The sequence below is a fragment of the Gopherus flavomarginatus genome, chromosome 2 (genome assembly GCF_025201925.1).
Source record: "Gopherus flavomarginatus isolate rGopFla2 chromosome 2, rGopFla2.mat.asm, whole genome shotgun sequence".
Taxonomy (NCBI): Eukaryota; Metazoa; Chordata; order Testudines; family Testudinidae; genus Gopherus; species Gopherus flavomarginatus.
Genome location: NC_066618.1, coordinates 254,248,551 through 254,272,216, shown reverse-complemented (window position 1 = coordinate 254,272,216; position 23,666 = coordinate 254,248,551). Strand labels below are relative to the sequence as shown.

Below are 23,666 nucleotides of genomic sequence, written 5' to 3'. Positions count from 1 at the left end.
AGAGACATTCATGCACATGTACACCACACCTCAAGGTGTGTGTGGGGAGCATGTTCCTACATAAACAGGCCCCGCAATTACCCACAGCTGCCCCAGCTCCAGCAGCAGCGCACATTTAATGAACCTCCTTGGCAAGACCCTCCCCAGCCATATGTGTGTGGTAGCTTCTACTCTGCTGCTGACACAGCTCTGGTCGACAGGGACCATCAGAGAGACACAGATGTGAGTGTGAGGAGAGACCAGGGCTGCCTCAGGGCCCCAGGGGCTCCCTCTGTTAGAGGAGCTGCAGCTTTCCAGCTGGCCCGGGTTGCTCGGGGTGGCCCCAGACGCCGGGTGAGGCAGAGAGAAGGGAGGCAGCTGGGGCTTCCGCCCACTGGCAGCGAGCAAGCCCTGGCAGGGCAGCCTCGCCCCCCGAGAGGAAGAGAGAGGCGGGGAGCGGGGAGGCGGGAAGGAGGGAGGGGGCGGCCAGCAGGGGGCGTGGCCCAGGCGAGCCAGACGCGATAAATAGACAGCGCGGTGCCGGCGAAAAGGTCAGCACCGCGGACAGCAGCGCCTTGCCCCAGTCCCAGCCGCCGCCGCCGCTGCCGCCCTCCAGCCCTCAGCCACACGCGCCATGGCCGCGGTGACTCACCTGCAAGGAGTCGAGATCTCAGCCGCCCAGTTTTTCGAGATCTGGAATCACTACGACTCTGATGGTGACTATATTTCATTGCACTCCCCCCCTTCCCCCTGCAAGTCCCGAGCCGGGGAGGGGGCTCGGGGTCCCCCCTCCCACACATATCCCGGCAGGTTCCGCTGCAGACTTTCCCCCAGGACAAGTCATAACTTTTCCCAGCCCGGAGCTCGAGCCCCTTGCGAAGCAGGCGGCCGGGGTGGGGCTGGGGCTATGCACTAGTGCCCAACCTCCTTAGCCTAGGGCTTGTGCGCCCTTAGCAGGCAACTTTCAGGTTCCCGTAAGTGGATTCAAATTTCAATGCCTCCAGACGCAGCTAGGATGCCGCTGTTTTCTCTTCAGTAACTTTGCATAGACGCCTTTGGAGGGGCGAGGGGGGCCAGGAGCCTGACCCTAATTTAGCAGATCAAACAAGCAAAAAGCCACCGATTTTTTTTCACACAAGGTTTGTAAATGTCATTTCCAGCAGCTGGAAAGGTTGGAAAGATGCAAACCAAAGGGTTCTGGGACACTAACCATAACTCTTCTTGTTGTAGGCAATGGGTACCTGGATGGGAAAGAGCTGCTGAACTTCATCCAGGAGCTTCAGCAGGCACGAAAGAAGGCAGGATTGGTAGGTTCATGTTTCTTCCTGCTTTATTTCATCTTAAAGAAGAATTTCAAATGTTCAGTCCCTTAGCTGGTCAGGCAAAGGCAACGTTTAGAAATTGACACAAGTCAGGTAGGGTACTCAGTCACTTTGGGAAATGTGGGGATAAGAGGTACCTGACAAGATACAAGGTAATATTTAGATTCCACCTTGGTACTAATGCAAATGATTATTCTGGCACTGTTAAAAAGTAAGAATCCAGAAAAATATGGAACTGACGTTATTATATAATAGATTTAAAGCAAGACTTCTCTCTTTGCCTCACTCAATTATCTACCAGTATTTTTAAAGAACTAATTTTTCATGAGCTGGACTCACTTTTAACTCCTTCTTTCATGGGAAGTGTGTAGGGTTATCTGCATTTCTGCCCCTTGGTGGTCAATAAACAGATCTGCAGATCATTCTTAACTATTTATTTGCACTTCATTGGTTTTATGAAAGAGGAAAATCAATACTAAACCTTGATGATCAAAATTGGACAAGAGAACAGAGAAATTACCTGGAGAATATTAAAATGTGGAGAAAGAGAGATGCATAGTGGAGTTTAATTTGTAACAATTATACATCCAGCACTTTCCTAAGCAAGAGAGAAAACTTTTAAAGTAAGATACTATTATTCTTTTAACAGTCTGAAAAAATAAAACCAAATGCCTCTAGATAAAGATATTATTTTCAATACATAGTGACACTTCCTTACTGAATAAATAACCCCTAAAAGAATCAGAAAATAAAATAGACCACTTAACATCACACTAAAATATACAGCACAGTATAATGAAGCCTACTTAAATCCACTGTAAAAGATACTTCTAAAAGCATATAAGATAAAAGTGCACTAACTAGCTGATCTAGGGGGCGAGGGAGGGAAAGGTTATAAATTCATATAGGGCTACTTCAAAATTAAGAAATAAATGTTAGCTTTTGGATAATGAATTATTGTCTTTGTTTGGATCTTCCTGTTAAAGGCTGGAGAACAAATGTGTACCGGTATTTTTATTTGTTTTGTGGAAAATAACATTTTCCTACTAGCTTCATGAGTTAATACGCAGCTGGAAATCTGTCATCTATAATATTACATGTAAAATTACATGCACACTCTAGATTCCTAATCTTTTTTTATAGCTGTCACTGTAGAATTAATATCCAAAAGCATAGGTACATTTGATTTAAAAAGGATACTCAGAGTACTGAAAATTATGTGAGATTGCAGTTACTAGAGGAAAAGGTTGTGTATAATCTTACTTTCTTTCCACAAGGAGAGTGAGGCAAGTAAATTACATTTAAAGAAGGAAGGGGGGGGGGAAGAAAAGCCTATTTTAATTCTCTCATTAGAACTAAATATTTTTAACATATTGAGATGGCAGTAACCATAAGTAAACCCAGTTAAAAGATGATGTTCAAGACTGTATTTAGAACATATTTATTATTATTAATTGTACTTTTAAAAATAGTCCTAATGTAATGCTCAATGGATGAAAGATGCAGAGGTTTTACAACAGGAAAATGTCATTTTAAACTCATCTTCACATTTCTCAGGAGGCAATTTGTGTCATAATAAGTCGTCTTCTACTTAAAAAATTAGAGTGTTCACAAAGTAATGTATAAGATGCTTGTGAGATTATTGTTGTCTCCCACCCACTTTACCATTTATGCCTTTTTAATAGACTCTGCTGCACAGTAGGTTACATTTTGAAAGTGCTTAGGTGTTTAATTAACTTTTCCTTTGTCATTGCTCTGGTACAAATTTTATTTCTGGAATATTCTGCTGAAAAGACCAATCTACACTAACAACACTGAACTTCAGTACTCTCATTGGATCATCTAGAGATTCTTGATATCTTGATCCCTGAAGTCTTTTCTGGATTATGGATACGTGCCATCAGAGGTTTCAAATCTAAGCTGATTCTTGGATTTGGAGTGTCATTTGCCAAACAATCATCTCACTAGTTCACCTATCTTGCCTCACTGGATAACTAATTCAGTGGCTTTGAATTTTTTGCCCTTTTCTGGAAGGGACACAATGAGAAGATAATGGATGTTATAGGTGATTTCTGTGGCTGTGCTGTCCCTTCCCCTCCTCCCTCATAAGCTTCTCTCATCATTTGTATCTGCATTTCAGATAGCTTCTCTTGCTCTGTATCTTTGGACTATTCAATTGTGCATTCTTCATAGCTGGATTATACATCAGTAGTGCTACATGCCTTGTAGAATCTCACTGATTTCAGTCTTTGAACAAGATGGCTTAGCATTGCTCACTGCTCTTCCCAGCTTCTGAACTGTCCTAATTGTTTTGTCGTTACCTAACAACCATGTGATTTTTTTTTAATTAACCAAATGACTATTGTGAAGACCATCCTTTTGCTTTCTGTTACTTCCAAAGAACAGTAGCATGCAATTTGATGTATGTTATTTCTGTATCATGTAATACTGTCAGAAGGTTACATTTTTAGTTTTGTGTTTGAACTATTTTTGGTGACATTTCATATTTTCCTCCACCACATTACAGAATGTGAAATACAAAGTCGATCTTTTACAAATGCTAAAATAAAAAATTCTTTTGCAAAAATAAAATCACAATTTTTAATCCCAAAAATATATGCTCAACCTCTTTCGGCCTACATTATATTTAGTATGTTATCTCTCTTGTTTCACTTTTGCCAGTTGCCAAGAGAGAAAATGTGTGGGGAAGTGGTTACTAAAGGGGTTCCCAGATCTCCTGCTGTCTCACTGGGTGACTTGGGGGAAGTTTTTCATCATCTGTTTCTTGATTTATCCATATGTAAAATGAGAACAATATTTACCTACTTGACAGAGACAGTGTGACTTGATGTTCATAAGTGCAATGAACATGTGCAATGATGTTACTATTGCACCATTCATCCTGATTTCAAATCACTTTACAAAAATTAATGTGTATATAACACCTCTGAGTCAGGTAAATATCTCCATTTTAAAAAGGGGAAAATGAGGTACAGAGTTACTTGTCCATGGTAACAGAGCAGCAAATCTGTGGTGGAACCAAGATTAGAACTGGTTGATTATTTGTCACATAATATATCCAACAAATAAGTTAATTCAAAAGATATTATTCAGTTATAGAACTGTTAAAATTAAAAAAATGTATTAAGTGAATTTTTTTTAGATAAATGACATTCTAATTTTTAGATTGTAATCGGTGATTGTGCCTCTTTGTATGATTGTACAGTACCTTACATATTGTAGGTCCTATTGGAAACAAAAAATAATATCAAAATATTTAATCAGGGCTAATTAGAATGCAGATATCTAGACCTTCAGGCCTGGACCTCAATCACTAAGCAAATATTTCTTCACTTTGAAATCTTTCTGTGAAAGGTGACATTGAAGGACAAAGTATTAATAATCATGTCTTAATTACAACAATTTCAAATTAACTAACCACAACAGATGACACATTGGGCCATGATTTGTTTTGTTATAAACACTTACATGTAATACATTTTAGCAATTTCTAGTAATATAGATTTTGGGCACAATCTAGTGTATTTGACTCAGGCAAAATTCCCAACAATTCCAGTGGGAGTTTCATCTGAGAAAGGACTACAAGACTAGACTCTTCATATTATAGTCTTTCATTTTGATAACTGAGATATTATTTATACTACAGTTCTAGGCCCTGATCCTGCACAATGGATCCATTAACATAGATCCTTGGACTAATAAAGAGTCCAAAAGAAATCAGATGGGCTCCTCAAAGGTGAAGGAGTCTGTACTAGTGGAACTGAGTCAGACTGATCCTTGGTGTGACTCCACTGCCATATCTTAAAGAGAAGCTGTCATTTTGAGACAAGTGTGTTGTGGGAGCAAACATTTATACCAAAAGCACTTTGACATTGACTTTGTGGATTTACCTTGTTGTTCAGGATTGTTTTATATGTTTCAATAAGGGATTACTTTCTCCCAACCCAGCCTCTCCTTACCTTTGTTCTGGCAATGAAGTAACAGTCCTGCTTTTATGACATCATAAACAGTGAGCAATACAAATGGCCGATGCACAAATTCCATTGTATGACTTCATTGTGAGATCTGTTTGGAGACTGGTCAAAGGAGGATAAAATCCCATTCAGATGAAAACATAGAAAAATGTGAAAGGTAAATATTTTGGTGTCCCAATGTGTTCTATAAAAATTTCCCCCACTCTGAAAGAGTTAAGCTTGTCTCAGATTTGTTCATTCAAAAATGAAAACTGCAGAAAAACTGAATAGTAATCAACTGTGAAATTTCATTGCTATTTGATTAAACAAAGGAACAGTAAGACCTACCTTCCAGCAGATTTGTCTTTACATGTGAATGTTCTCATTTTGAAAGGTTAGATATTCAGATCTTTTATTTTAAGGTCAGATTCTGAAACTCAGTCCTATCAAGTAATATCTTACTGCTCAAGTAGTCACTGTCATTGCAACGGGATAATTCAAAGTAAAGCACTACTCAGCATAAGACTGTCAGAATCTAGGCTCTAACTAGGTTTTTATATATTGTCTGGTAGTTACTCGTTGAAATATTTAGCACATTTCTACATATCTTACAAATAATAATTCCATTATTATGAATTTATAGGAATTAACACCTGAAATGAAAGCATTTGTGGACCAGTACGGGAAAAGTACTGATGGAAAAATAGGAATAGTCGAGGTAAGCTAGTTTCTTTATTTCAGGCTCAGTCATTTTTATGTGCACAGAATGCTCTTAGTGTAGTAATATGAAGATAACTTGAACATAATGTATAAATATATGCATTGTCTTGCATTTGCTGTAACACAGACTTCTTTTCTCATCTCAGGACCTTTAGTATCTTTTTCACAGAGGCATTAGTGGAAAACAAAATATTTCTTTCTCTCCCTCAGACATTTCATTAGACTTCATTGAACGTTACAGGCTTAAATCAATAGAAATAAAAGACCATCATTATAGTTTTCCTGTAATGCAACTAAAGTCTGCATCTTTTCAGGAAATTCAAGTTATTAAAAACACTGATGTGCTGGAATATTGTGAACTTTTTTATCCTGAGTTATTCTGGAATTTGATTTTGAACTGGCCCTCAATCCCACAACTCCTGTAGTGGGTGTAAGGTATAATTCAATGTAAACTGGCTAAGAATCTGATTTCCCTCCCTCTCCTCCTTTGTAATAATTGTACATAACGGTTATTATTTCTAATTAATGCATATGGTAAGGACAGAAGGGAAGGCTAAAATCTTGTTGGCATTTTCAGCAATATTTTGACAATCCAGTTAGTGAGAGATTTTGATTACTTGTGAATTCCTTTACTGAACAGAGAAAGCAGAAAACTTTTGCTTGCAAAAGTTAAAAGTCCCTGACACCTGCACTGCCCTGGGTTATATGGTACTCATGCTTTTCCACTGTGTAGACAACTTTCTAAGAAAGAGGGACACTCCTGGACCACATCCCTTCCCAATCCCCACTACTTGGTTTTCAATGTTTAATTCTACATATCAACAGGAAGGTATCCATGGGCTGGTGTACAGTTTGTGAACCACTGTTTTAGGACCAGATTCATGACTCATTGAAGTCAATGGGAGTTCTGCCTTTGAATTCAAAGACATCAGGATTTAACCCTTAGAAAATACAATCATGTTCCCAGTTTGACTATCAGAAAAATATATCTGAACAATTTATAAAGAGCTCCTTGGAAACATGCTATTATTGCAACATTTCTGTTGTGACTGACTTAGTTACAGCTATTTAGAATTGATATACTGAATGGAATGTATAACAATGAATGAGATTTACAATATAAAATATCCTATTACCAGTATATATAAATTATTACCTTGGAGTATATTCTCTTTAGGTGTAATCCCCATATGTAACTTCCACATACTGGCTAAAATATTCATGTCATTTAGTCTAAACGTACATGGATAAGTGAACTGTGACTCAATTTGTTAATTTCTTATTATATTTAAGGTTAAACTGACTAAATTTTGACCAAACTTTTGATTAATAAATCAGACTGAAAATTCTGCAAGTAGGAAAAGTTAGCGTAGGCATCTTTCTTATTCTGATAAATACATTATTAGTGTATGAAATTAAACAGGCCAGTTTAAATACTTTTTTTTAAATAGAAGCATGCCTTTTTTATTTCGAGTACACATGACAGCAGACTGTCACATGAAATGCGCACAGGCACTTCCTGAAGTGGTCTATTGGTTAGACAAGGCAACTGGAGGTTGTATCTCTTGAGTTCTATTTTTGACTGACTCATTATGTGACATTGGCCAAGTCCCATAGGGCCTGATCTTGTAAGGTGCTGAGCACCTACAGCTAGAGTGCTGAGCACCATCAACACTGACTAATGTCAATGGGTTCTGAGTGCATTTAGCAATTAACTGGAGGGCCTCAGCACCCTGGAAGGTTATAAGTAACCTTAATACTACTTAACCTACATCATTGTATCAGTGTGAAGCTGAATTGCTTATAAAGTGTTGTGAGATCTCAGATGAAAGGTGCTGCATGTGCAACTGTTATAATAATCTTACAGATCAGTTAGACTTTGTTTTCCTGACCCTTTAAATTTTCTAATTTAAAATGTTTCCAAAATGAGTTCAGCTCATTTATATGCTGTATTATGAAGTCTCCCCACTCCAAAGTTCATGTAAAGTCCATGAACCATGCTTTTTTTTTTAGTATAAATAAATGCAGCACTCAGTCACTCAATCACCATAACACGTCACCTGAAGATTTTTAAAAATATCCTGATTAATAATGATTCCTCAGGGAAGATCTATTAAAGAGGAGTCCTGAATGGCTTAAAGTAATGCATTTTCAGCTCTACTGACTAGATTAAGTGAAGCCTTAAAGTGCAGATTCTGTCTTTGGTAGTACATGGCTGCAGTGAGTTCTCCAGCTTTTGACGTATCTTACTCCCCTTTATAAGATACTCCCCACCCCAATATTTGATCTAGTCAGAGCTTTCACTGACATGTAGATCTTAAAGTGCAAGCTTTTTACATCTCAGGACTGCAGTTATTCCGTATCCAAATGATTTAAATGCTTATTCCTGTGAGGCAAAGTAATTACTTACCATACTGAAAATGCTTTTCTCCCCCTTCCAGATTAGAATTTTAAAGACAAATATATTGAAGCATGTAAATCAAGTGTTTTAAGGAAAGGGTTAATATCAGCAAAAGAGATTCATTCAGAGAGTGATTTCTAGAAAAATGTTCATGCTGGTCTGTTTTAAATATTGTAGCTCCTTTTCCAATTAGGTAACAATCCCCTTCTTTCTTTAACAAGTTCATAATGAGAAGTAGAGAGGTCAAGCCAGTCTCAGCAGAAGCATCTCTGAATGACTTAGTCAAATCTGCTCCATTTACAAGTAAAAAGATGGTATGCCTAACTACTAACCCCGCCAACTCAACTAGTAATAAAAATTCTGCAGCTGGAACTTCATTAATGCTGTTGATGCAAGAATCAAAAGAATCTAGCTCCCTTTCTCCCACCATATTGGTCCTACAATGCTAACAGGAGCAAAATAAATAAAATAGGGAAAATTTACTTTCTCAAAAATCTAGGCAAATATGATTTAATACTGAGTTATCAAATGAGACAGTTCACTTACCTATAAAACAGAGAAAGTGGTACCATATGTTTCTCTCAGGCCTATGTGGAAGTTACACACCTGCATAAAGGAAAGTAAAACTTAAAGTAATATTTTTATTGGCAGTGGTAAAATATTTTGTACCATAAATGTAGCTTAGTATTGGTAGTTGGTTGTTCTTTGGAAGGTTAGACTAATCCTTTCAGAATTCACTATCCGTTAACTGTAGCTACCAGTAGGTCACAATGGGAATGTTGCAGTGGCAGCACGTTTCTCCTTTAAACTGTACACATTAAATATCTTCTGATTGTGAAACTGGGAACTTGTCTATATGATCCAAAGGGTTAGATCTCAGTCCCACTGAAATCAGTGGAAGGAATTCCTTTTGCTCTCCATGAGCTTAAGGTATAAACCTAGAAATAAATTCTCAAACTGGTCCATTGACACCTTCCTGTTCTGCAGAATGAAACAAGTAATGTTACAGTCACTGAACGTTACAAAAGGGACCAGCCCTGTGCCCCATTTACATTGTCATTTTTTACCATAACTACACTAATGGAGGACATTCTTCCTGATGGAAATAAATATTTCTTATGCCAGTTAAGTCCCGACACTAAGGGACAACTTGTAGCAATTAGCTACTGGGTCAAGTAAGGTGTGGTGTGGAAACTGATCACCTCAAGGGGAGCTTGGGAAGATGTGCCTTAGGAAAGCCCAAATCCCATTTTGAACAAGCCAGGGAGTAGGCTACACTATCCTTTTGGGCTCCTTGCAGGGCCAGCTCCAGCTTTTTTGCCACCCCACGTGGCAAAGAAAAGTAAACAAACAAAAGGCCTGGACATGCTGCCCCTTTCCATTGGCCGCCCCAACCACCTGACTCTTTGTGCTCTGTCATCAATCATGCTTGACCTGTCATGATCTGACCCTAAAATAGCTACAGCCTTAAATAGAAAAACCTGGAATTTGTTACATACTCATGAAGATTTGCAAAAACTAATTTCTAAATACACATATAAGAGCCTAATTTAAGCACGTAGGTGGCCTGATTTTTCAGAATTGTCAATCACCCACCAACTTCCATTGATATATGCAAGATGCAATATTTCAGTGGGAGCTGCTGGGTGTACAGTGCTTCTGAGGCCATTTATTTGAATGCCTGATTATGGATTTAGGAGCCTAACTTTAGGCCACCATTTCTATAACTCCTATCTTTACAATTAGGCAATGACTTAACATCCAGTAGTAGTGCAAGGGCTGTGCTGTGTTAAACTATCTTTTCTTGACAGTAACTGGAAGTCCTTGTAGAGGCTGAATATTTTATGGTCTTATACCTAAAGATCTGAAATTACTATGCCTGTTATCCTCTCACAAATACCTATGTAATAACCACAAGTCCGTATCAACTTCCTATTGTCGAAGTGCAATAATCCCATAGCCCACTGACATCAACCAAGTGAATGGAAGTGATGTTTTACTTCTGATGTCACAATTCCTCCACTGGGAGAGGTAAAGGAGGAGACCTTTGGGGAAGGGAAGGAAATTCCATGTCTCTGAACTTTTCCCATGTACTAATACTCAAGAAACAGATCACACACCCATATCCATTACACACATACGTATGTATGCACACTTGGTTTCTACCTATCGAGGAATGGAATTTTGAACATTTGAGTCAGAAACCTCATTTTACATTGACTAGATTTAGCATTCAGCAATTTAGCAAAATCTCTCAGGATGCACTTTGCTATACTTGATAGTCTATACCAGAGGTCGGCAACCTTTCAGAATTGGTGTGCCGAGTCTTCATTTATTCACTCTAATTTAAGATTTTGTGGCCAATAATACATTTTAACATTTTTAGATGATCTCTTTCTATAAGTCTATAATATATAACTAAACTATTGTTGTATGTAAAGTAAATAAGGTTTTTTAAATGTTTAAGCTTCATTTAAAATGAAATTAAAATGCAGAGTCGTCCCCCCCCCCCGGACCAATGGCCAGGACCTGGGCAGGGTGAGTGCCACTGAAAATCAGCTCGCATGCCGCCTTCGGCACACGTGCCATAGGTTGCCTGCCCCTGGTCTATACCAATTGCTCTATTCTTGCAAGTCAAATGAGTGATGTGCATTTTAAATTGTATCAACATTTAACAAATATAACTGATTTTTTGCAGTGGTAATTTTTGAAATACAGATGCTCTATTTCCATCTCATTGAAACATGTTAAAAGATATCTAGGGAGTGAGGGACAGAAGTTGCAAGCAGCTATGGTCCCATTGGAATCTAGCAACAAAGCCCCAGTTTTGCAATCCCAAGTCATTGCAGTGAATTGAGATTGAAATAGGGGTGGATTTGAGATCTGAAATATACAGTTAAGAACAGAATTTTGAATCCAGTCTTGACAAGGCTACAAGGAGGTGGCACTTGTTACTGCTGTTTTTACAAATGGATTTATTTAAGAAGAATTTTAACACCAAAAGGAAGGTGTCTGCCTTCCCTTTCTTCTGTACCTATGTTTTCAAATTTCTTCTCTTTTCCATTTCTTCTCCCTGGTTTTCCTATTTTAGTTAGAGCTGATCAACATTTTTTTCCCAAACAAAAAGGTTTCTTGTTCAAAAATATTTAATCTTTTTTTCCCTCCAAAAAAAATTTAACAATTCTTTTCCTTTGGAAAAATAATTTTTATGTTTTAAATGATAGAAAACATTATCCAAACCATCATCAAGTTTTCATTTTCTAAAACCTGGGTTTCCAGTAAATGAAAATTTTCAATTTTAATAAATCTAAAAAATTTTGAAAAATGAAAATGGACCTTTTCAACTACTTCAAAATGAAAACCACATCACTATTTGTGAAAACAGATTTTCATCAGGTTTGAGTTTTAAGGGCATATTCCTTGAAGTCAATGGGATGGGTTGAAGGGCTGAGTCCCCGTCACCTCACTGTTCTGATTCTTGAATTGGCTTTTCCTTAGCAAGGTCTCATACTTAGGGCTGACAAATGGCTGTGGTTCCAGGATGGATTTCCATCTATCTTACATATTTGCTTTCCTTGTTCTCTTTTCTCTACTCCTTCCCTCATTGGTTTCTCTGCTTGCTTTACTGCACCTTTGCCTTCTTCCTTTCACCATCCTTTTCAGCCTTTTCCCTTATTCAGTACCCACATCTCCATACAGTTCTCCTTTGCCCCTGCTTTCTGTATCCGCCATGGTTCTCTGTATTCTCCTCCCTTTGCTCTCCCATTCACTCTTGCACACTTAAGCTTTTACCACACTTCGTAACTCTGCATTTTTGAATGTGAGGCACCTCTCTCACCCTTTCTCTAGGCCTGCTGGTTCATTCCTTTCTCTCTGATTTTCATTTGTGTCTGCTCTTGAGGAACATATCAAAAGCAGGGAGCCAAAGGCCACTGAGAGGCATGCTCCCCATTCTAATGTAGAGGAGATACTCCAGCAAATGGCACGTGGCTCCTTGGGTCATCATGGAGAGTACTGATTACCAAGAGAAGAAAGGAGAGCTGATCAGGGTTGTACAGTGGTCACATCAAGAGCAAGATAGGGAAGGCATCTCTGATTTTTATTAATGAAGGGGACAGGTGGGCCTGTTTGAATGGGTTAGAGAGCCACTGAGAAAGCAACAACATCACTCTACATGTTGGAACAATATTGAACAACCTGTAAGGACCTGATTCTGTGGGAATCTGCACAATGAGCAGATGAAAAATTGGGGCCTGAGAACCTGATCCAAAAATGCCTGAAGTCAGTGGGAGTTTCCTAATGGCTTCAATGGCATTAGAGCAGAGTCCAAATTAAATGTAACAACCTGTTAGACAGCTGGGAGTAAGAGCACACAATTAAAATCTTACCTGGAGAGTAAGACAATGTAATGACTGTATTTGTAAAGCTCCCTGACACCCAACTGAGGTTCTTGGTGCATGCTGCAAGACACATTATAATACAACTAAACAGCCAAATAACGGGAATTGAAAACAATTTTTAACTTGTCACTAGAGCCCGACTAAGGAGGTTATCTGCTCTCAAAGAAACAGTTGCAGTTTTAAAACTTTAAACTTGCTTCAAATCTGTTACAGCTTGCTCAGATATTACCAACAGAAGAGAACTTCCTATTGTTCTTTAGGTGCCAGCAGCTCAAGTCAAGTGAAGATTTCATGCAGGTACTGTATCCCATTTTTCCTTTTGCAAAGTCATCCAGGTCTAGATTTCAAATAGATACATAAATAAACCTCTTTTAATTACTAATTGCAGACCTGGCGAAAATATGACACTGACCATAGTGGCTTCATTGAGACTGAAGAACTTAAGGTAAATTGTGAAATAATCAATGATTATATAAAGGTGTGTGTATTACACAATAGTACTGATATATATATATATATATATATATATATATATATATATATATGGCTGTTGAAATGTTAAAATATAAAACACAAATGGCAAGTGATAGAAACTGATGTTTCTATCACAGACAAATTGAAGTGTAATTTTTATTCTGATAAATGACTCTAAAAATGGCATTTAGTGCAGATCCATTTGTCCCCCCAGTGATTGCCAAATAACAAGTGCTCAGTTTAGAAGTAAAAAGATGTTTTTAAACTAACTGCCCTGCAAACTTAGCTAGCACTGTGAGAATGAAAGTGGGTTCTTTCTCCCAGCTGCATCACTACCATCACTAAACATTCTGTGGTCCAGTTTAAGCCCTCAGTAGTACCTGTGCAATCCTGTTGTTCCCATACTAACCCCTGTACAACATAACTGCAATCCCATTGCCTGCACTCTGTTTGCATAGTTATGACTGATGGGATCTTAGTACATTTGATGCACAAACAGCAGCAGCATCTAGTTTGTTCTATTAGCTGTGTTGGCTCTGCAGTTAACAGGAGTAAAAAGCAGCCCATACTTATTCTTGTCACTAAAGCTGGCAGATACTGTTTGACTCTGAATATACATGGGGAACAAGACCAAGTGGGAAAGCGTCATTTGTACATAACCATTTTTCTATGTAGAACTCCACTTCAAGTAACTCTCTGGTGCAGATCCTCAGTTGGTTCAAACTATCATAGCTCCACAGGACCTCAGCTGAGGACTTGGCCCTGTGTACATAGTGATTGAGACCAATTGTCTTGTCCATATGCAGAATTCTAGACAAGAACTGCACATACATTAACCAAAGCATTCAAGAGTCAAATTGTCTGAAATCCTTAGTAGAGCTTTATAAAAGCAAAACTTACCTCATAAATCCATGTAGCCAAATTGTCTTTTTTCTCCATCCTCTTTGAGCTGCTCTGGTAGAACAAAAGAGATGAAGAATGTCTGTATCGCCTCTGCTGAGGATTCCCACCTCACAGAAGAGATGTCAGTTGGCATAGCTAGCTCTTATGACCATGGTATACAAGTGGCTATCCCCTCCCATCCATGTTCCCACATATAGGTGTGTCAAAAGGGAGGTGAGCTCAGGAACGAGGCACAACTGGTACACACAGTATCTAGCAATCCCCAGTTGTTGGATAGTCCTCAAGTGACTGTTTCCAGAGAGTATAGTTTAGACCGGCCACTAAAGGCTGGGCTAGTGAGCAACCAGAAAATCTTAAATGGCTCCCTGATGGCTCCCAATCTCTGCTGTGCTGAGCAAATCTCATCATCTGCATCAGAAAATCTGGATCCTTTTCATCCTTTCAGAACTATATACTGTAAATTGTTTTTTTTAAGGTAGTGATCAATAAAATACTTCTCTTGGAAAGTATGAAACTATTATTATGCATTTGCTGTAACTGGTTTTACTCCCCACATAAGGCACATGTGATCTACATTTTAAAGCACATATGATCTAAAATGTTTACATGAAATCTGTTCACAACATTTCTGCAATCATTTTAATATATAACACAGGTACAGAGAGACCTGATGAGAAAATATACAGTATGGTGGTGACAATAGTACCCAATAGCTCTCATACTTGTATTTCAAGTTCAGGGGCATTAAGCATACATGACTAGGAAGAGAGATGGCTCATGAGGAAAATCCTATCTTAAAATGTGGTCCAAACTGTGAAAAAAGCAATGGCACTCCAAAACATGGGATAAAGAGGTTAAACCAGCTTGGTGTGTTCTTCACTGAAAATTGACAGGCATGCACAGTTCTCAAGACTTGCAGATGCCTTTCTTAATAAATTAAGATTTTTTAATGTCACTTATCTAGGACAGTTGTTCAAACTAATCAGTGGGGAAAACAAAACTTCATTCTTTAGAGTAAAAGTAGCTGTTGTTGAAGGTCATGAAGAAACCTCGCCAATTCCTCTCAAACTAGCAAAATGGGCAAAGTGCATTTGCATTATGTGTGTGTGAAGGAGCAAGAAGGTTTCACCTTCACCTGAAGCATCAGGTCACTGCTGTAGGCAGGAAAGTAGACTGCATTAATCATTAATCTTTTCTGTAAAACTATTCCTTTATTTCAAGCAGTGACTAGGAATCCAAGTTTTCCGATGGGTCTCAAGGTTAATTAATGTAGTTTACTGTTAAAATTAATTAGTGCACAGTATAGCTGGATGCCAAACTACTTTTCCAGACTTCTGTGTAGTACAACAAAAGGCATATTATGCACAAAGCTCCATGGGAATCTTTTTAAAAATAAGGTGATACAGTATACTTAGTCTAGTTAAAAGAATTTTTGTTGTCAGATATTTAACATGGAACCTACTACTTATTTTCATTCCTATTTTACATTTCAGTAGTAAATATGTAAAACTAGAATTTCCCAGACTGCCTCTAGACTGAAATTAGAATACAATAAGGAAAGTAACTATTCTGTAATCATTTTGGCTCTGGGGCAAATATTCACCTGTGCTTACTTTACTTTCACAGAGTTTTTTGAAAGATTTACTACAGAAAGCAAATAAGCAGATTGATGATTCCAAGCTAACAGAATACACCGAAATAATGGTAAGATTATTCAGCTATTTCATCCAAAAAAAGCACAATGCTGGGCACATCTAAAGCCACTAACTTCGCATTTAAAGGCTCTCATTGACTTGAATGAGAATCAGTTTGGATCCCTATTGTGCAAAATAAGACATCACACCTTAGAGATTATAGTCCAAGCCCAGGAGGCATATCAGGTAATTCGATAGCTGTGCCAACTTTGGCTGTGATCTGTAAATTTAGCCATGTTGGGCCTAATATAAGCATAGGAAACCTTCAAGGAACTTTAAGTGTTGTTGACAAACCAACACCACAGCATGTACTAAGGAGAACTTTGCCACTGAAGGTTCTTTCCTTTCAGGTAAGATTAAAAACTGAAGCTCTGAACACTTGTTATTAAAGATCCCATGACACTTGTCATAAGAATAAGTAGATTAACCTGTGCCTGAGCCAAATTCCAATTTAACTAATTATAGTCTACCTACCCATTCCTTTTTAGTTTACTTCATTTCTTGTCCTGCACTGTTGTGCTGTATTGCTTGCACTGTTGAACAGGTGCTACATTTCAGCCTAGATTTGGCTGCATCTTGGTGATGAGTGAAGCAATTCTTGGCGTAATCTGCAAAGGCCAATGGCAATGAGATAGTTCTGGATGAAAGGCTCTACACCTCAGCTTTAAAGTTACTACATGGTTTAGCATAGGGCACAAGGAAAGAAAAGCTGAGTAAGACTGCCCAAAATATAAATTCTAGTATGCATTCATTAAATACTTAAAAATACTAGAGTGATCTTTGTTTTTTAATTCTGTGCATAGAACCTGATGATTATCTAAAATGATCTATAGTCTATGATACAGGCACATTTTGTTTGGCATATATTTATTACTTTTCTCTAAGTGTCCCTTGCATATCACTGATGGAATAGTAGCGCACACAAATAGCAGTGGGGTTTAATCCATCCTCTCAGAGCAGGGCCCAGAATCTCTGGTAACCATTTACCATACTTTGACCTTTAGAACCCTAAGGACACACATGCTTGTTCTTAAAATTCTCAGGTAGGGAATGGATGCAGAATATATTCTTCTCCCTACTATGCCTCCCTCTGTTCCTCCTCATTTACTTTCCTCACAGCTACTAAAGAAATCCTACTCTACATTTGTGACCTCTCTCCCAATAGATACCAAAATATGCCTCAATCCTCCTTTTCTATGAATGGGCAAGGAGTGCTAAATGGATTTGGGATGAGGTTTTGTCTGTTTTTTTTTTTGCCAGTTCTACACTTTTTACTGCCGTCCTTGTGCCCTACACTAGTGTGAGAAGGGGAATAGGTGGGACAGAACAGACTCTGCTTCAGTCCTAGCCAGGCCCATCCTTAAACATAGCCAGACTCTCCCTTCCCTCTAACTCCTGAATACAGGACTCTCTAGTGGCCTCCATGCAACTGTCAGTAAGATTTGTGTGTTCCAGAGAAAGGGAAGAAGAAAATTCCCTGTTTTAAAAATGGCCAAAGTCGTGATATTTTTCTTTTGCTTTGCCAGCAACTTGGTTTCACCCTAAAATATTTTAGGAGTTTAACATTTCAGGCTGAAATGCCTCAAACTGACCCCAACTATGAGAGAGGTTAATTAAGATAAATATCTAGTGATTTAGTTTTCTTATGATAACTATATGTCTAGAAATATCATGACTGATTAGTTGCAGAAAGTGTTACACACTGGAGAAATAAATCTCACATCCTTAACCTTCAGGCACTGCAATTTTTTATGACTCTTTAACCCAAATTGTGCCCTACATTTGGACCTCAGCAGGTTGAAACAGTTATAAAGAATTAACACTATAAATAAGTGATAAATGTAGTGATATGCCATCTCCTCGAAAATCAGAAGGGAAAAACTAACAAAACAGAAAACATAACAGGAGTTAAGAACACTTACCAGTTAGAAAAAGGGAGAGGTATCTAACCACCAGACATAAAATAGACACATTAGGGCAGCAACTACTTGCCTCTGCCAAATGTAAAGCCCCCTCTCCCTTAAAGGTACACTGAGAAGAAGTTCCTGTAAGGGGTAGGGAGGATTAGAAGGAGCCAGGTGGTCACACTGGAATGTATGCCTGCAGAAACAGTCACTTCTCTGTACTATCTCTGTATCACTCATTTGTTTTATTAGGCAAAACTTTGCTTTTTCCTGCAGCATGAATTTTGTATTTAAAGGGGTACAAACAAATTGATATGGGTGTGTGATTCTACACCCAACCACTGTACAGCTACAGTTACTGTAATTGAAACTAAAGGGGTGGGGGAGAGAAGGGAGAAACCCTTTGTTTTCAGTTACACCCCCAACAACTTTTTGTACAGTAAGTTTTCCCTGATGCTTTTTCTCAAACTTTCACATAGCAAGAGGGAGAACATTTGAAAATAGCAATGTACAATTGTACAGTGACTGGGAGAGGAAGTCACAGGCAGTCTAATACCTCAACGTCCTGCTAACTAAATTTTAAAAGGTCTTAATTTCAAGGTAGCCATGTCTCTCTTAAGAGATTAGAGGCAATGCAATTTGCTGACTTTTCACTGTATCTATCATACATTAAATATTACATTTTAGGCAGGAAACCAATTTCAAATACACAACAGGATCCTGGAAAATAGTTTAAAGTAGTATATAATTTTTAAAATCATTAACATACATATTTCTATTAAATGAAAACTCAATTTGATGGAAGTTACTTATAGTTCTTATATAAAATTAATTACATGTCAATAGTGGAGACCTTTTGTTATTAATACTTGAGTGTTTATGGGGTTTAAAGCTGGGAATAAGCTAAGCATGAGACATTGTCAGTCCTGTTTTCATTCTATACAAAAGATTATATTTATTAGCTACTTAATTCACTTGTAATACATCACAAGCTCAAAATTTTCTTGAAGTGCACGAGGCAGATTCTGATCTCATTTACTGTGTGTGTGTGTGTGTGTGTAGACTTGGCAACCAATTGAATAAGGATTATAAATGTTGTCTTTTACATGAAGATAGCACATCTAGATGGAACTGAACACCCCAACCTATGTTTTAAGATTTAATTTTAGCGACTATGCTTTTAGATTTTAAACTGAATTAATTTTGTCCTTTATATGCAGATTTATGTATACTATGTATTAAATCATGACTCAAGGCCAAATATACTATTCAGTAGCTTAAAAAAAAGAGCTGTACTTTTTAATCTCTTTATTCAATAGACAACGATATGGCACTGAATCTTGATCTGAGCTTAAAATAATGTTTAAACTGGTTCAGTAGAGGATGTTGGATACCATGGCTATAACTTATGTGCCATTTGTGAGGGGCCAAATTCTGACCTCAGTGATACAGGTGTAAATCTGGAATATCCCTATTCAAATCAGTTGAATTACAAACAAGAACCTTTGTGGGTTTTTTAAATCTTTTGACACTACAGTCTACACAACAGAATTCAGCAGTACAAAAATGGAATCACAGTTGTAGTGATTACTGTGTATACCGGTTATTAAGCATAGAGATTAGATGACTATGCATATTGCTACTGGTGCAGCTGTTTGAGTCCCTCCTTTATATTGACCAAGTGAGGTATTTGGTTGTAGGGACTGAAGTGGAAGCAATTTCTTTTATTTGATGTTTTCAAAGATAGAAAGGTGAGAAACCCTTTCCTTGAAGCCCTCTGGCTCTGGACAATGAGCGTTGCATCTGTGGGAGTGACAATTATAACCTGAGTAAGCTGTCATGATTTAAAAATACTTAAGTGGACCTTGCTCAGTTTTTGCAAAGACGTAAATTGTGCTTCCGTGCACATCTCTGATTTGGGAAGTTCACTGTTGAATGGAGCGGGATTTAGTGAACATTTCAACACAACTATCAGAGTTGCGCAAACAGTTCCTTACCAGAATTTTATAGTAGAATAACTAGTTATCAATTTATATTTTCAATAATTTGTAAACTTGCTTATATTAAATGTTCCACCCAATAAATGTGAGTTTATTGAATTAGGTTCCTATATTATATTTAATTAGTACCTTCCCATTGCTTTTAGATTTCCCAAATAAATACTTTATTTCTTTGCTGTGCTGATTAATACTTTAATATCTACATTTATTTCAGCTGAAGATGTTTGATTCAAACAATGATGGAAAGCTGGAACTTACTGAAATGGCCAGGTATGTTTTTATACCTATATCATCTAAGTATTGCATGTCAGTTGCCATTATGGAAAAAAAAATTGTTTGAACTCTCATTTTTATCTCCAAAGTTTACTACCAGTGCAGGAAAACTTTCTTCTTCAATTTAAGGTATGTAGCTTTACATTCTGAAGTTTTAACATGTAACACTATATTTTATTCTTCTAACTCTTGGCTTTCTTTTTGATTTTAGAGTGTCAAAATGTGTGGGAAAGAGTTCAATAAAGCTTTTAAGCTGTATGATCAAGTAAGTGATCCGAAAAAACTCGCCTTTTATGCACTGATTGAATACTCTTTGATATCACTTAAATTTTCTGAATTAGGGGAAATAGATTAGGTGTAATGCTGCAGTAGCCAAAATGAAAAATAAATGCTCAAAAATCAACCATTGATATTAATATTTTTCAGGATGGCAATGGATACATAGATGAAAATGAATTAGATGCATTACTGAAAGATCTGTGTGAAAAGAACAAAAAGGTAATTCTAGAGCTTTTCTTAATGATTAGTTTAAATTGGGATTTTAAGGAGAGTTTAAATCCACTCAATTACTAAATCATAATTCCTGAAGTGCAGGACAATTAGAAATCTTGGCAGAAGTAATGTAATTCCTTAACTAAGTGAGCAATGTTATAAATTGGCTTCAGAAACTATTAATATCAACAATCTAGTGTGCATGGATATGAATTGTATGCAAGCACTTAAACAAATGGTACTGTTGGGTGGACAGGCACCAGACAGCTTTCCCCCTCCCCACACCATTGGCAACTGTAGTTGGTAACGAAACTGGATTATAAAGCATTATCTGTTCTTTAAATAGGACTTAGACATTAACAACCTGGAAACATACAAGAAAAACATCATGGCCTTGTCTGATGAAGGAAAGCTTTACCGAACAGAACTTGCTCTTATTCTTTCTGCCGAGCAGGATTAGAGACCTCCTGTCACTTCAGTTGAACTGGTGATATACTGTATCAACACAATAACTGTGCACTATAAGGGAGTAGCCTGTACTTTCTTTTATATCTGTAAATTTAAATCGCATATAATTAGCCATGATGTGTGGCACATTCTTTTCAGTCTGTTTCTATACTGTTTGTAATGTACAGTTTTTGTAATTATAAGATTGATAAAGAGTGTCTGTTTGGGCCAGTCTGTATATTCAAGAAGAAACTAAGACATTTTTTTGCTTTCATAAAAATAGCTGGAAAAAAATTTAAAATTCTGCTGAGACTGTTTTGTTCATCATATCCTTTGACACTTGCAACATTTCTGTTCAATTATACATATTAAGTAAAAGCCCAGAGCTCTTTCAGTGCACGACTAAATACGAGTTTTTAAATGCAGAATGTAAAAATGCTGTTTTCAAGTAGGAAAGATGACCAGGGATGTTGGAACTGAAAGATTTACCAAGCTGGTGAGAAATATTTTCAGTAGTCTGACTAGCTACTTGCAAATCTATGCTCCTTGCAGTTTTGCAGTAAACGAGGAGAGCTTACGAACTTATGGCATACAGACATAACATCTATAAACAGCAGATATCTGGAACAGCTCAGTGCTGCTGTTCACATACAATGTTGTTTTCCATTTAGCTGTTTAATTTCACTAAATTTAAACAAGGTGATAAGCATCTAAGAAATACAAGAGACAGAGTTCTTGACAAACTTTTAATCTATTTTGGAAACCTGGCTAAACTCCAGATAGGATAATTAATACACACATTTGCATAATACAATAAGTGTAACTCATGAAAATTGCTGTGTCAGAGAATATGACAATCCATTTTCTAAACTATTTGCACATATTGCAGGTTAAAATTATTGTAGTAAACTGCTGTTTTTAAATCATTCGGTGTAACCTATAATTAAATTTAATATACTAACACTACCCTTGTCTAGTTTGTCTACTTCCAGGATTTTCTTAGCAAGTAGAAAACAAGGAAATAATTTGTTTTAAAAGTGTGCTTTCTGCATCTTACACTAAATTTCTAATGGAGAAAATTATTGGAATTTAAGACTTAAAAAAACAATCCATTTCTCAAAGTACTAATTCAACACCAAGTCTAGTCGTTTATATATCAGACTCTAAATTAGATTACTCTGCAGGGGAATTCTTTCTTAAAGCAGAAAGCCCACTATAATTGCTCCTGTCTTTTTTATAGTTGTGCTCTGTAGGCCTGGGTCTAATTTTACTTACACCAATTTTATGCCAGCATAACTCCACAGACTTCAGTGGCGTTGCTCCCAATTTATAGCAGTGTGAGAACAGAATTAGGTCTATGTCTTAATGTCAATCAACCTAAGCTGCCTCTACTTAAAGTATGGTGTTTCAGAAGCACTCCCAGCTCAATACATTATTTTATTAGCTGGATACAATGCCTAAAATGCATCCACAGTAACTTATCTGACAAATGGGCAAATCAGTTTAATTAGATAGAAGTGGTCTCAAGCAGCAAGTGTATTGGGTACTCTCCGATCTTGAGATAGATGTAATTAGAAGATAGGAGGAGGAGGCAGCAACAGAGTGATTCTTGGTGGAAAAAAACAACACACTAAGAAGTTTAAAGTCAGATCAAGACAGGTCAATGACAACCTCACTCCAGGCACAGTGATCTAATTACTCAGCTTCTGGTTCACCTCTTCTCTATGCAATGTAAAGTATAATTGTGTATTTTAAGTGAAGGAACAGTGAATAAATTATCTGCCTACAAGCTTAATATATATGATTAAAGTGAATTGTGGACAGATTTTGTTCATACTGTGCACATGAAGCAATGGATTTTGCCTTATTTTAACACTTAAAAGTAAAGGTGAAAAAATCTTGTAATAATATCTGATTTAAAGTGACTGTTTGGTACAATAATTAGACTGAAAAATGAGGTAGTTAAATTGTTTTGACAGAAAGTCATCATCTAAACTTGAATGTGCCTTCTAGAACACAAGAAAAGTTGCCTATCAAAGATTTGTTCTAGAGTCTTGCTTCTACCATTCCTATTACAACCAGCTGCCTTGTGGTACTGTACAGAATATATAAAGAAGATTTGAGTCATCTACATGTGCAGCGTTTAAGTCATGCATAAACCCATATTTCCGCAGAAGTATAGCAATTAAAAAAAAGACATGTCGTTGTTAGCTTATGTTAATACAATGTCAAGTCTAGCAAATATAAGGTGGGATCACTGTAAAAACGCCCGTTTTTTAAAACATCTGCACCTCCCTGGAATTGTTCCTCAGTCTGACACGATTTCAAGAGGTGCTGAAGACAACAGGAGCTGGTGATGGTCAAACCCTAAATTTGCTTATCCTAGAAGATCATACTGGAAGATTAAGACAGCTAAAATATTAATTATACCTGGGGCTCCTGTAGACTGTATTCAGATTCTATAAAGAAACCTATATAGAGGTAGTTAAACAGGAAATAAAATATTGTAGTTACTATGTTTAAATTATTACTCAATAACAAAATAATCTACTAATATATAACACTATACAATATGCCAGTAAATGTGCTATATGAGTAGCTATAATATTTTGGAGTTTAAATATATACATTTTACAAAATATGCTGTTACAATGGAGGCCTTCACCACAATATCTGCTACTAA

The 23,666-nt window shown here is 37.2% G+C and overlaps 1 protein-coding gene across 1 annotated transcript; it reads left to right on the top strand.

Annotated features, from left to right (window-relative positions):
* Positions 1–587: 587 nt before the first annotated feature.
* Positions 588–23,666, top strand: CALB1 (calbindin 1). Its single transcript, XM_050941304.1, has 11 exons — positions 588–695; positions 1,210–1,286; positions 5,919–5,993; positions 13,010–13,093; positions 13,185–13,241; positions 15,800–15,877; positions 19,986–20,041; positions 20,134–20,173; positions 20,256–20,309; positions 20,471–20,542; positions 20,883–23,666. Exons 1-11 carry the CDS (start codon positions 614–616, stop codon positions 20,994–20,996), a joined length of 789 nt encoding a protein of 262 aa, XP_050797261.1. The 5' UTR covers positions 588–613; the 3' UTR covers positions 20,997–23,666.

Coding starts and splice junctions, on each gene's coding strand:
- CALB1 (XM_050941304.1), top strand. CDS start 614: ATGGCCGCGGTGACTCACCTGCAAGGAGTCGAGATCTCAGCCGCCCAG. Junction 15,878..19,985: donor CAGAATACACCGAAATAATG/GTAAGATTATTC, acceptor CATTTATTTCAG/CTGAAGATGTTTGATTCAAA. Junction 20,543..20,882: donor TGTGTGAAAAGAACAAAAAG/GTAATTCTAGAG, acceptor TTCTTTAAATAG/GACTTAGACATTAACAACCT.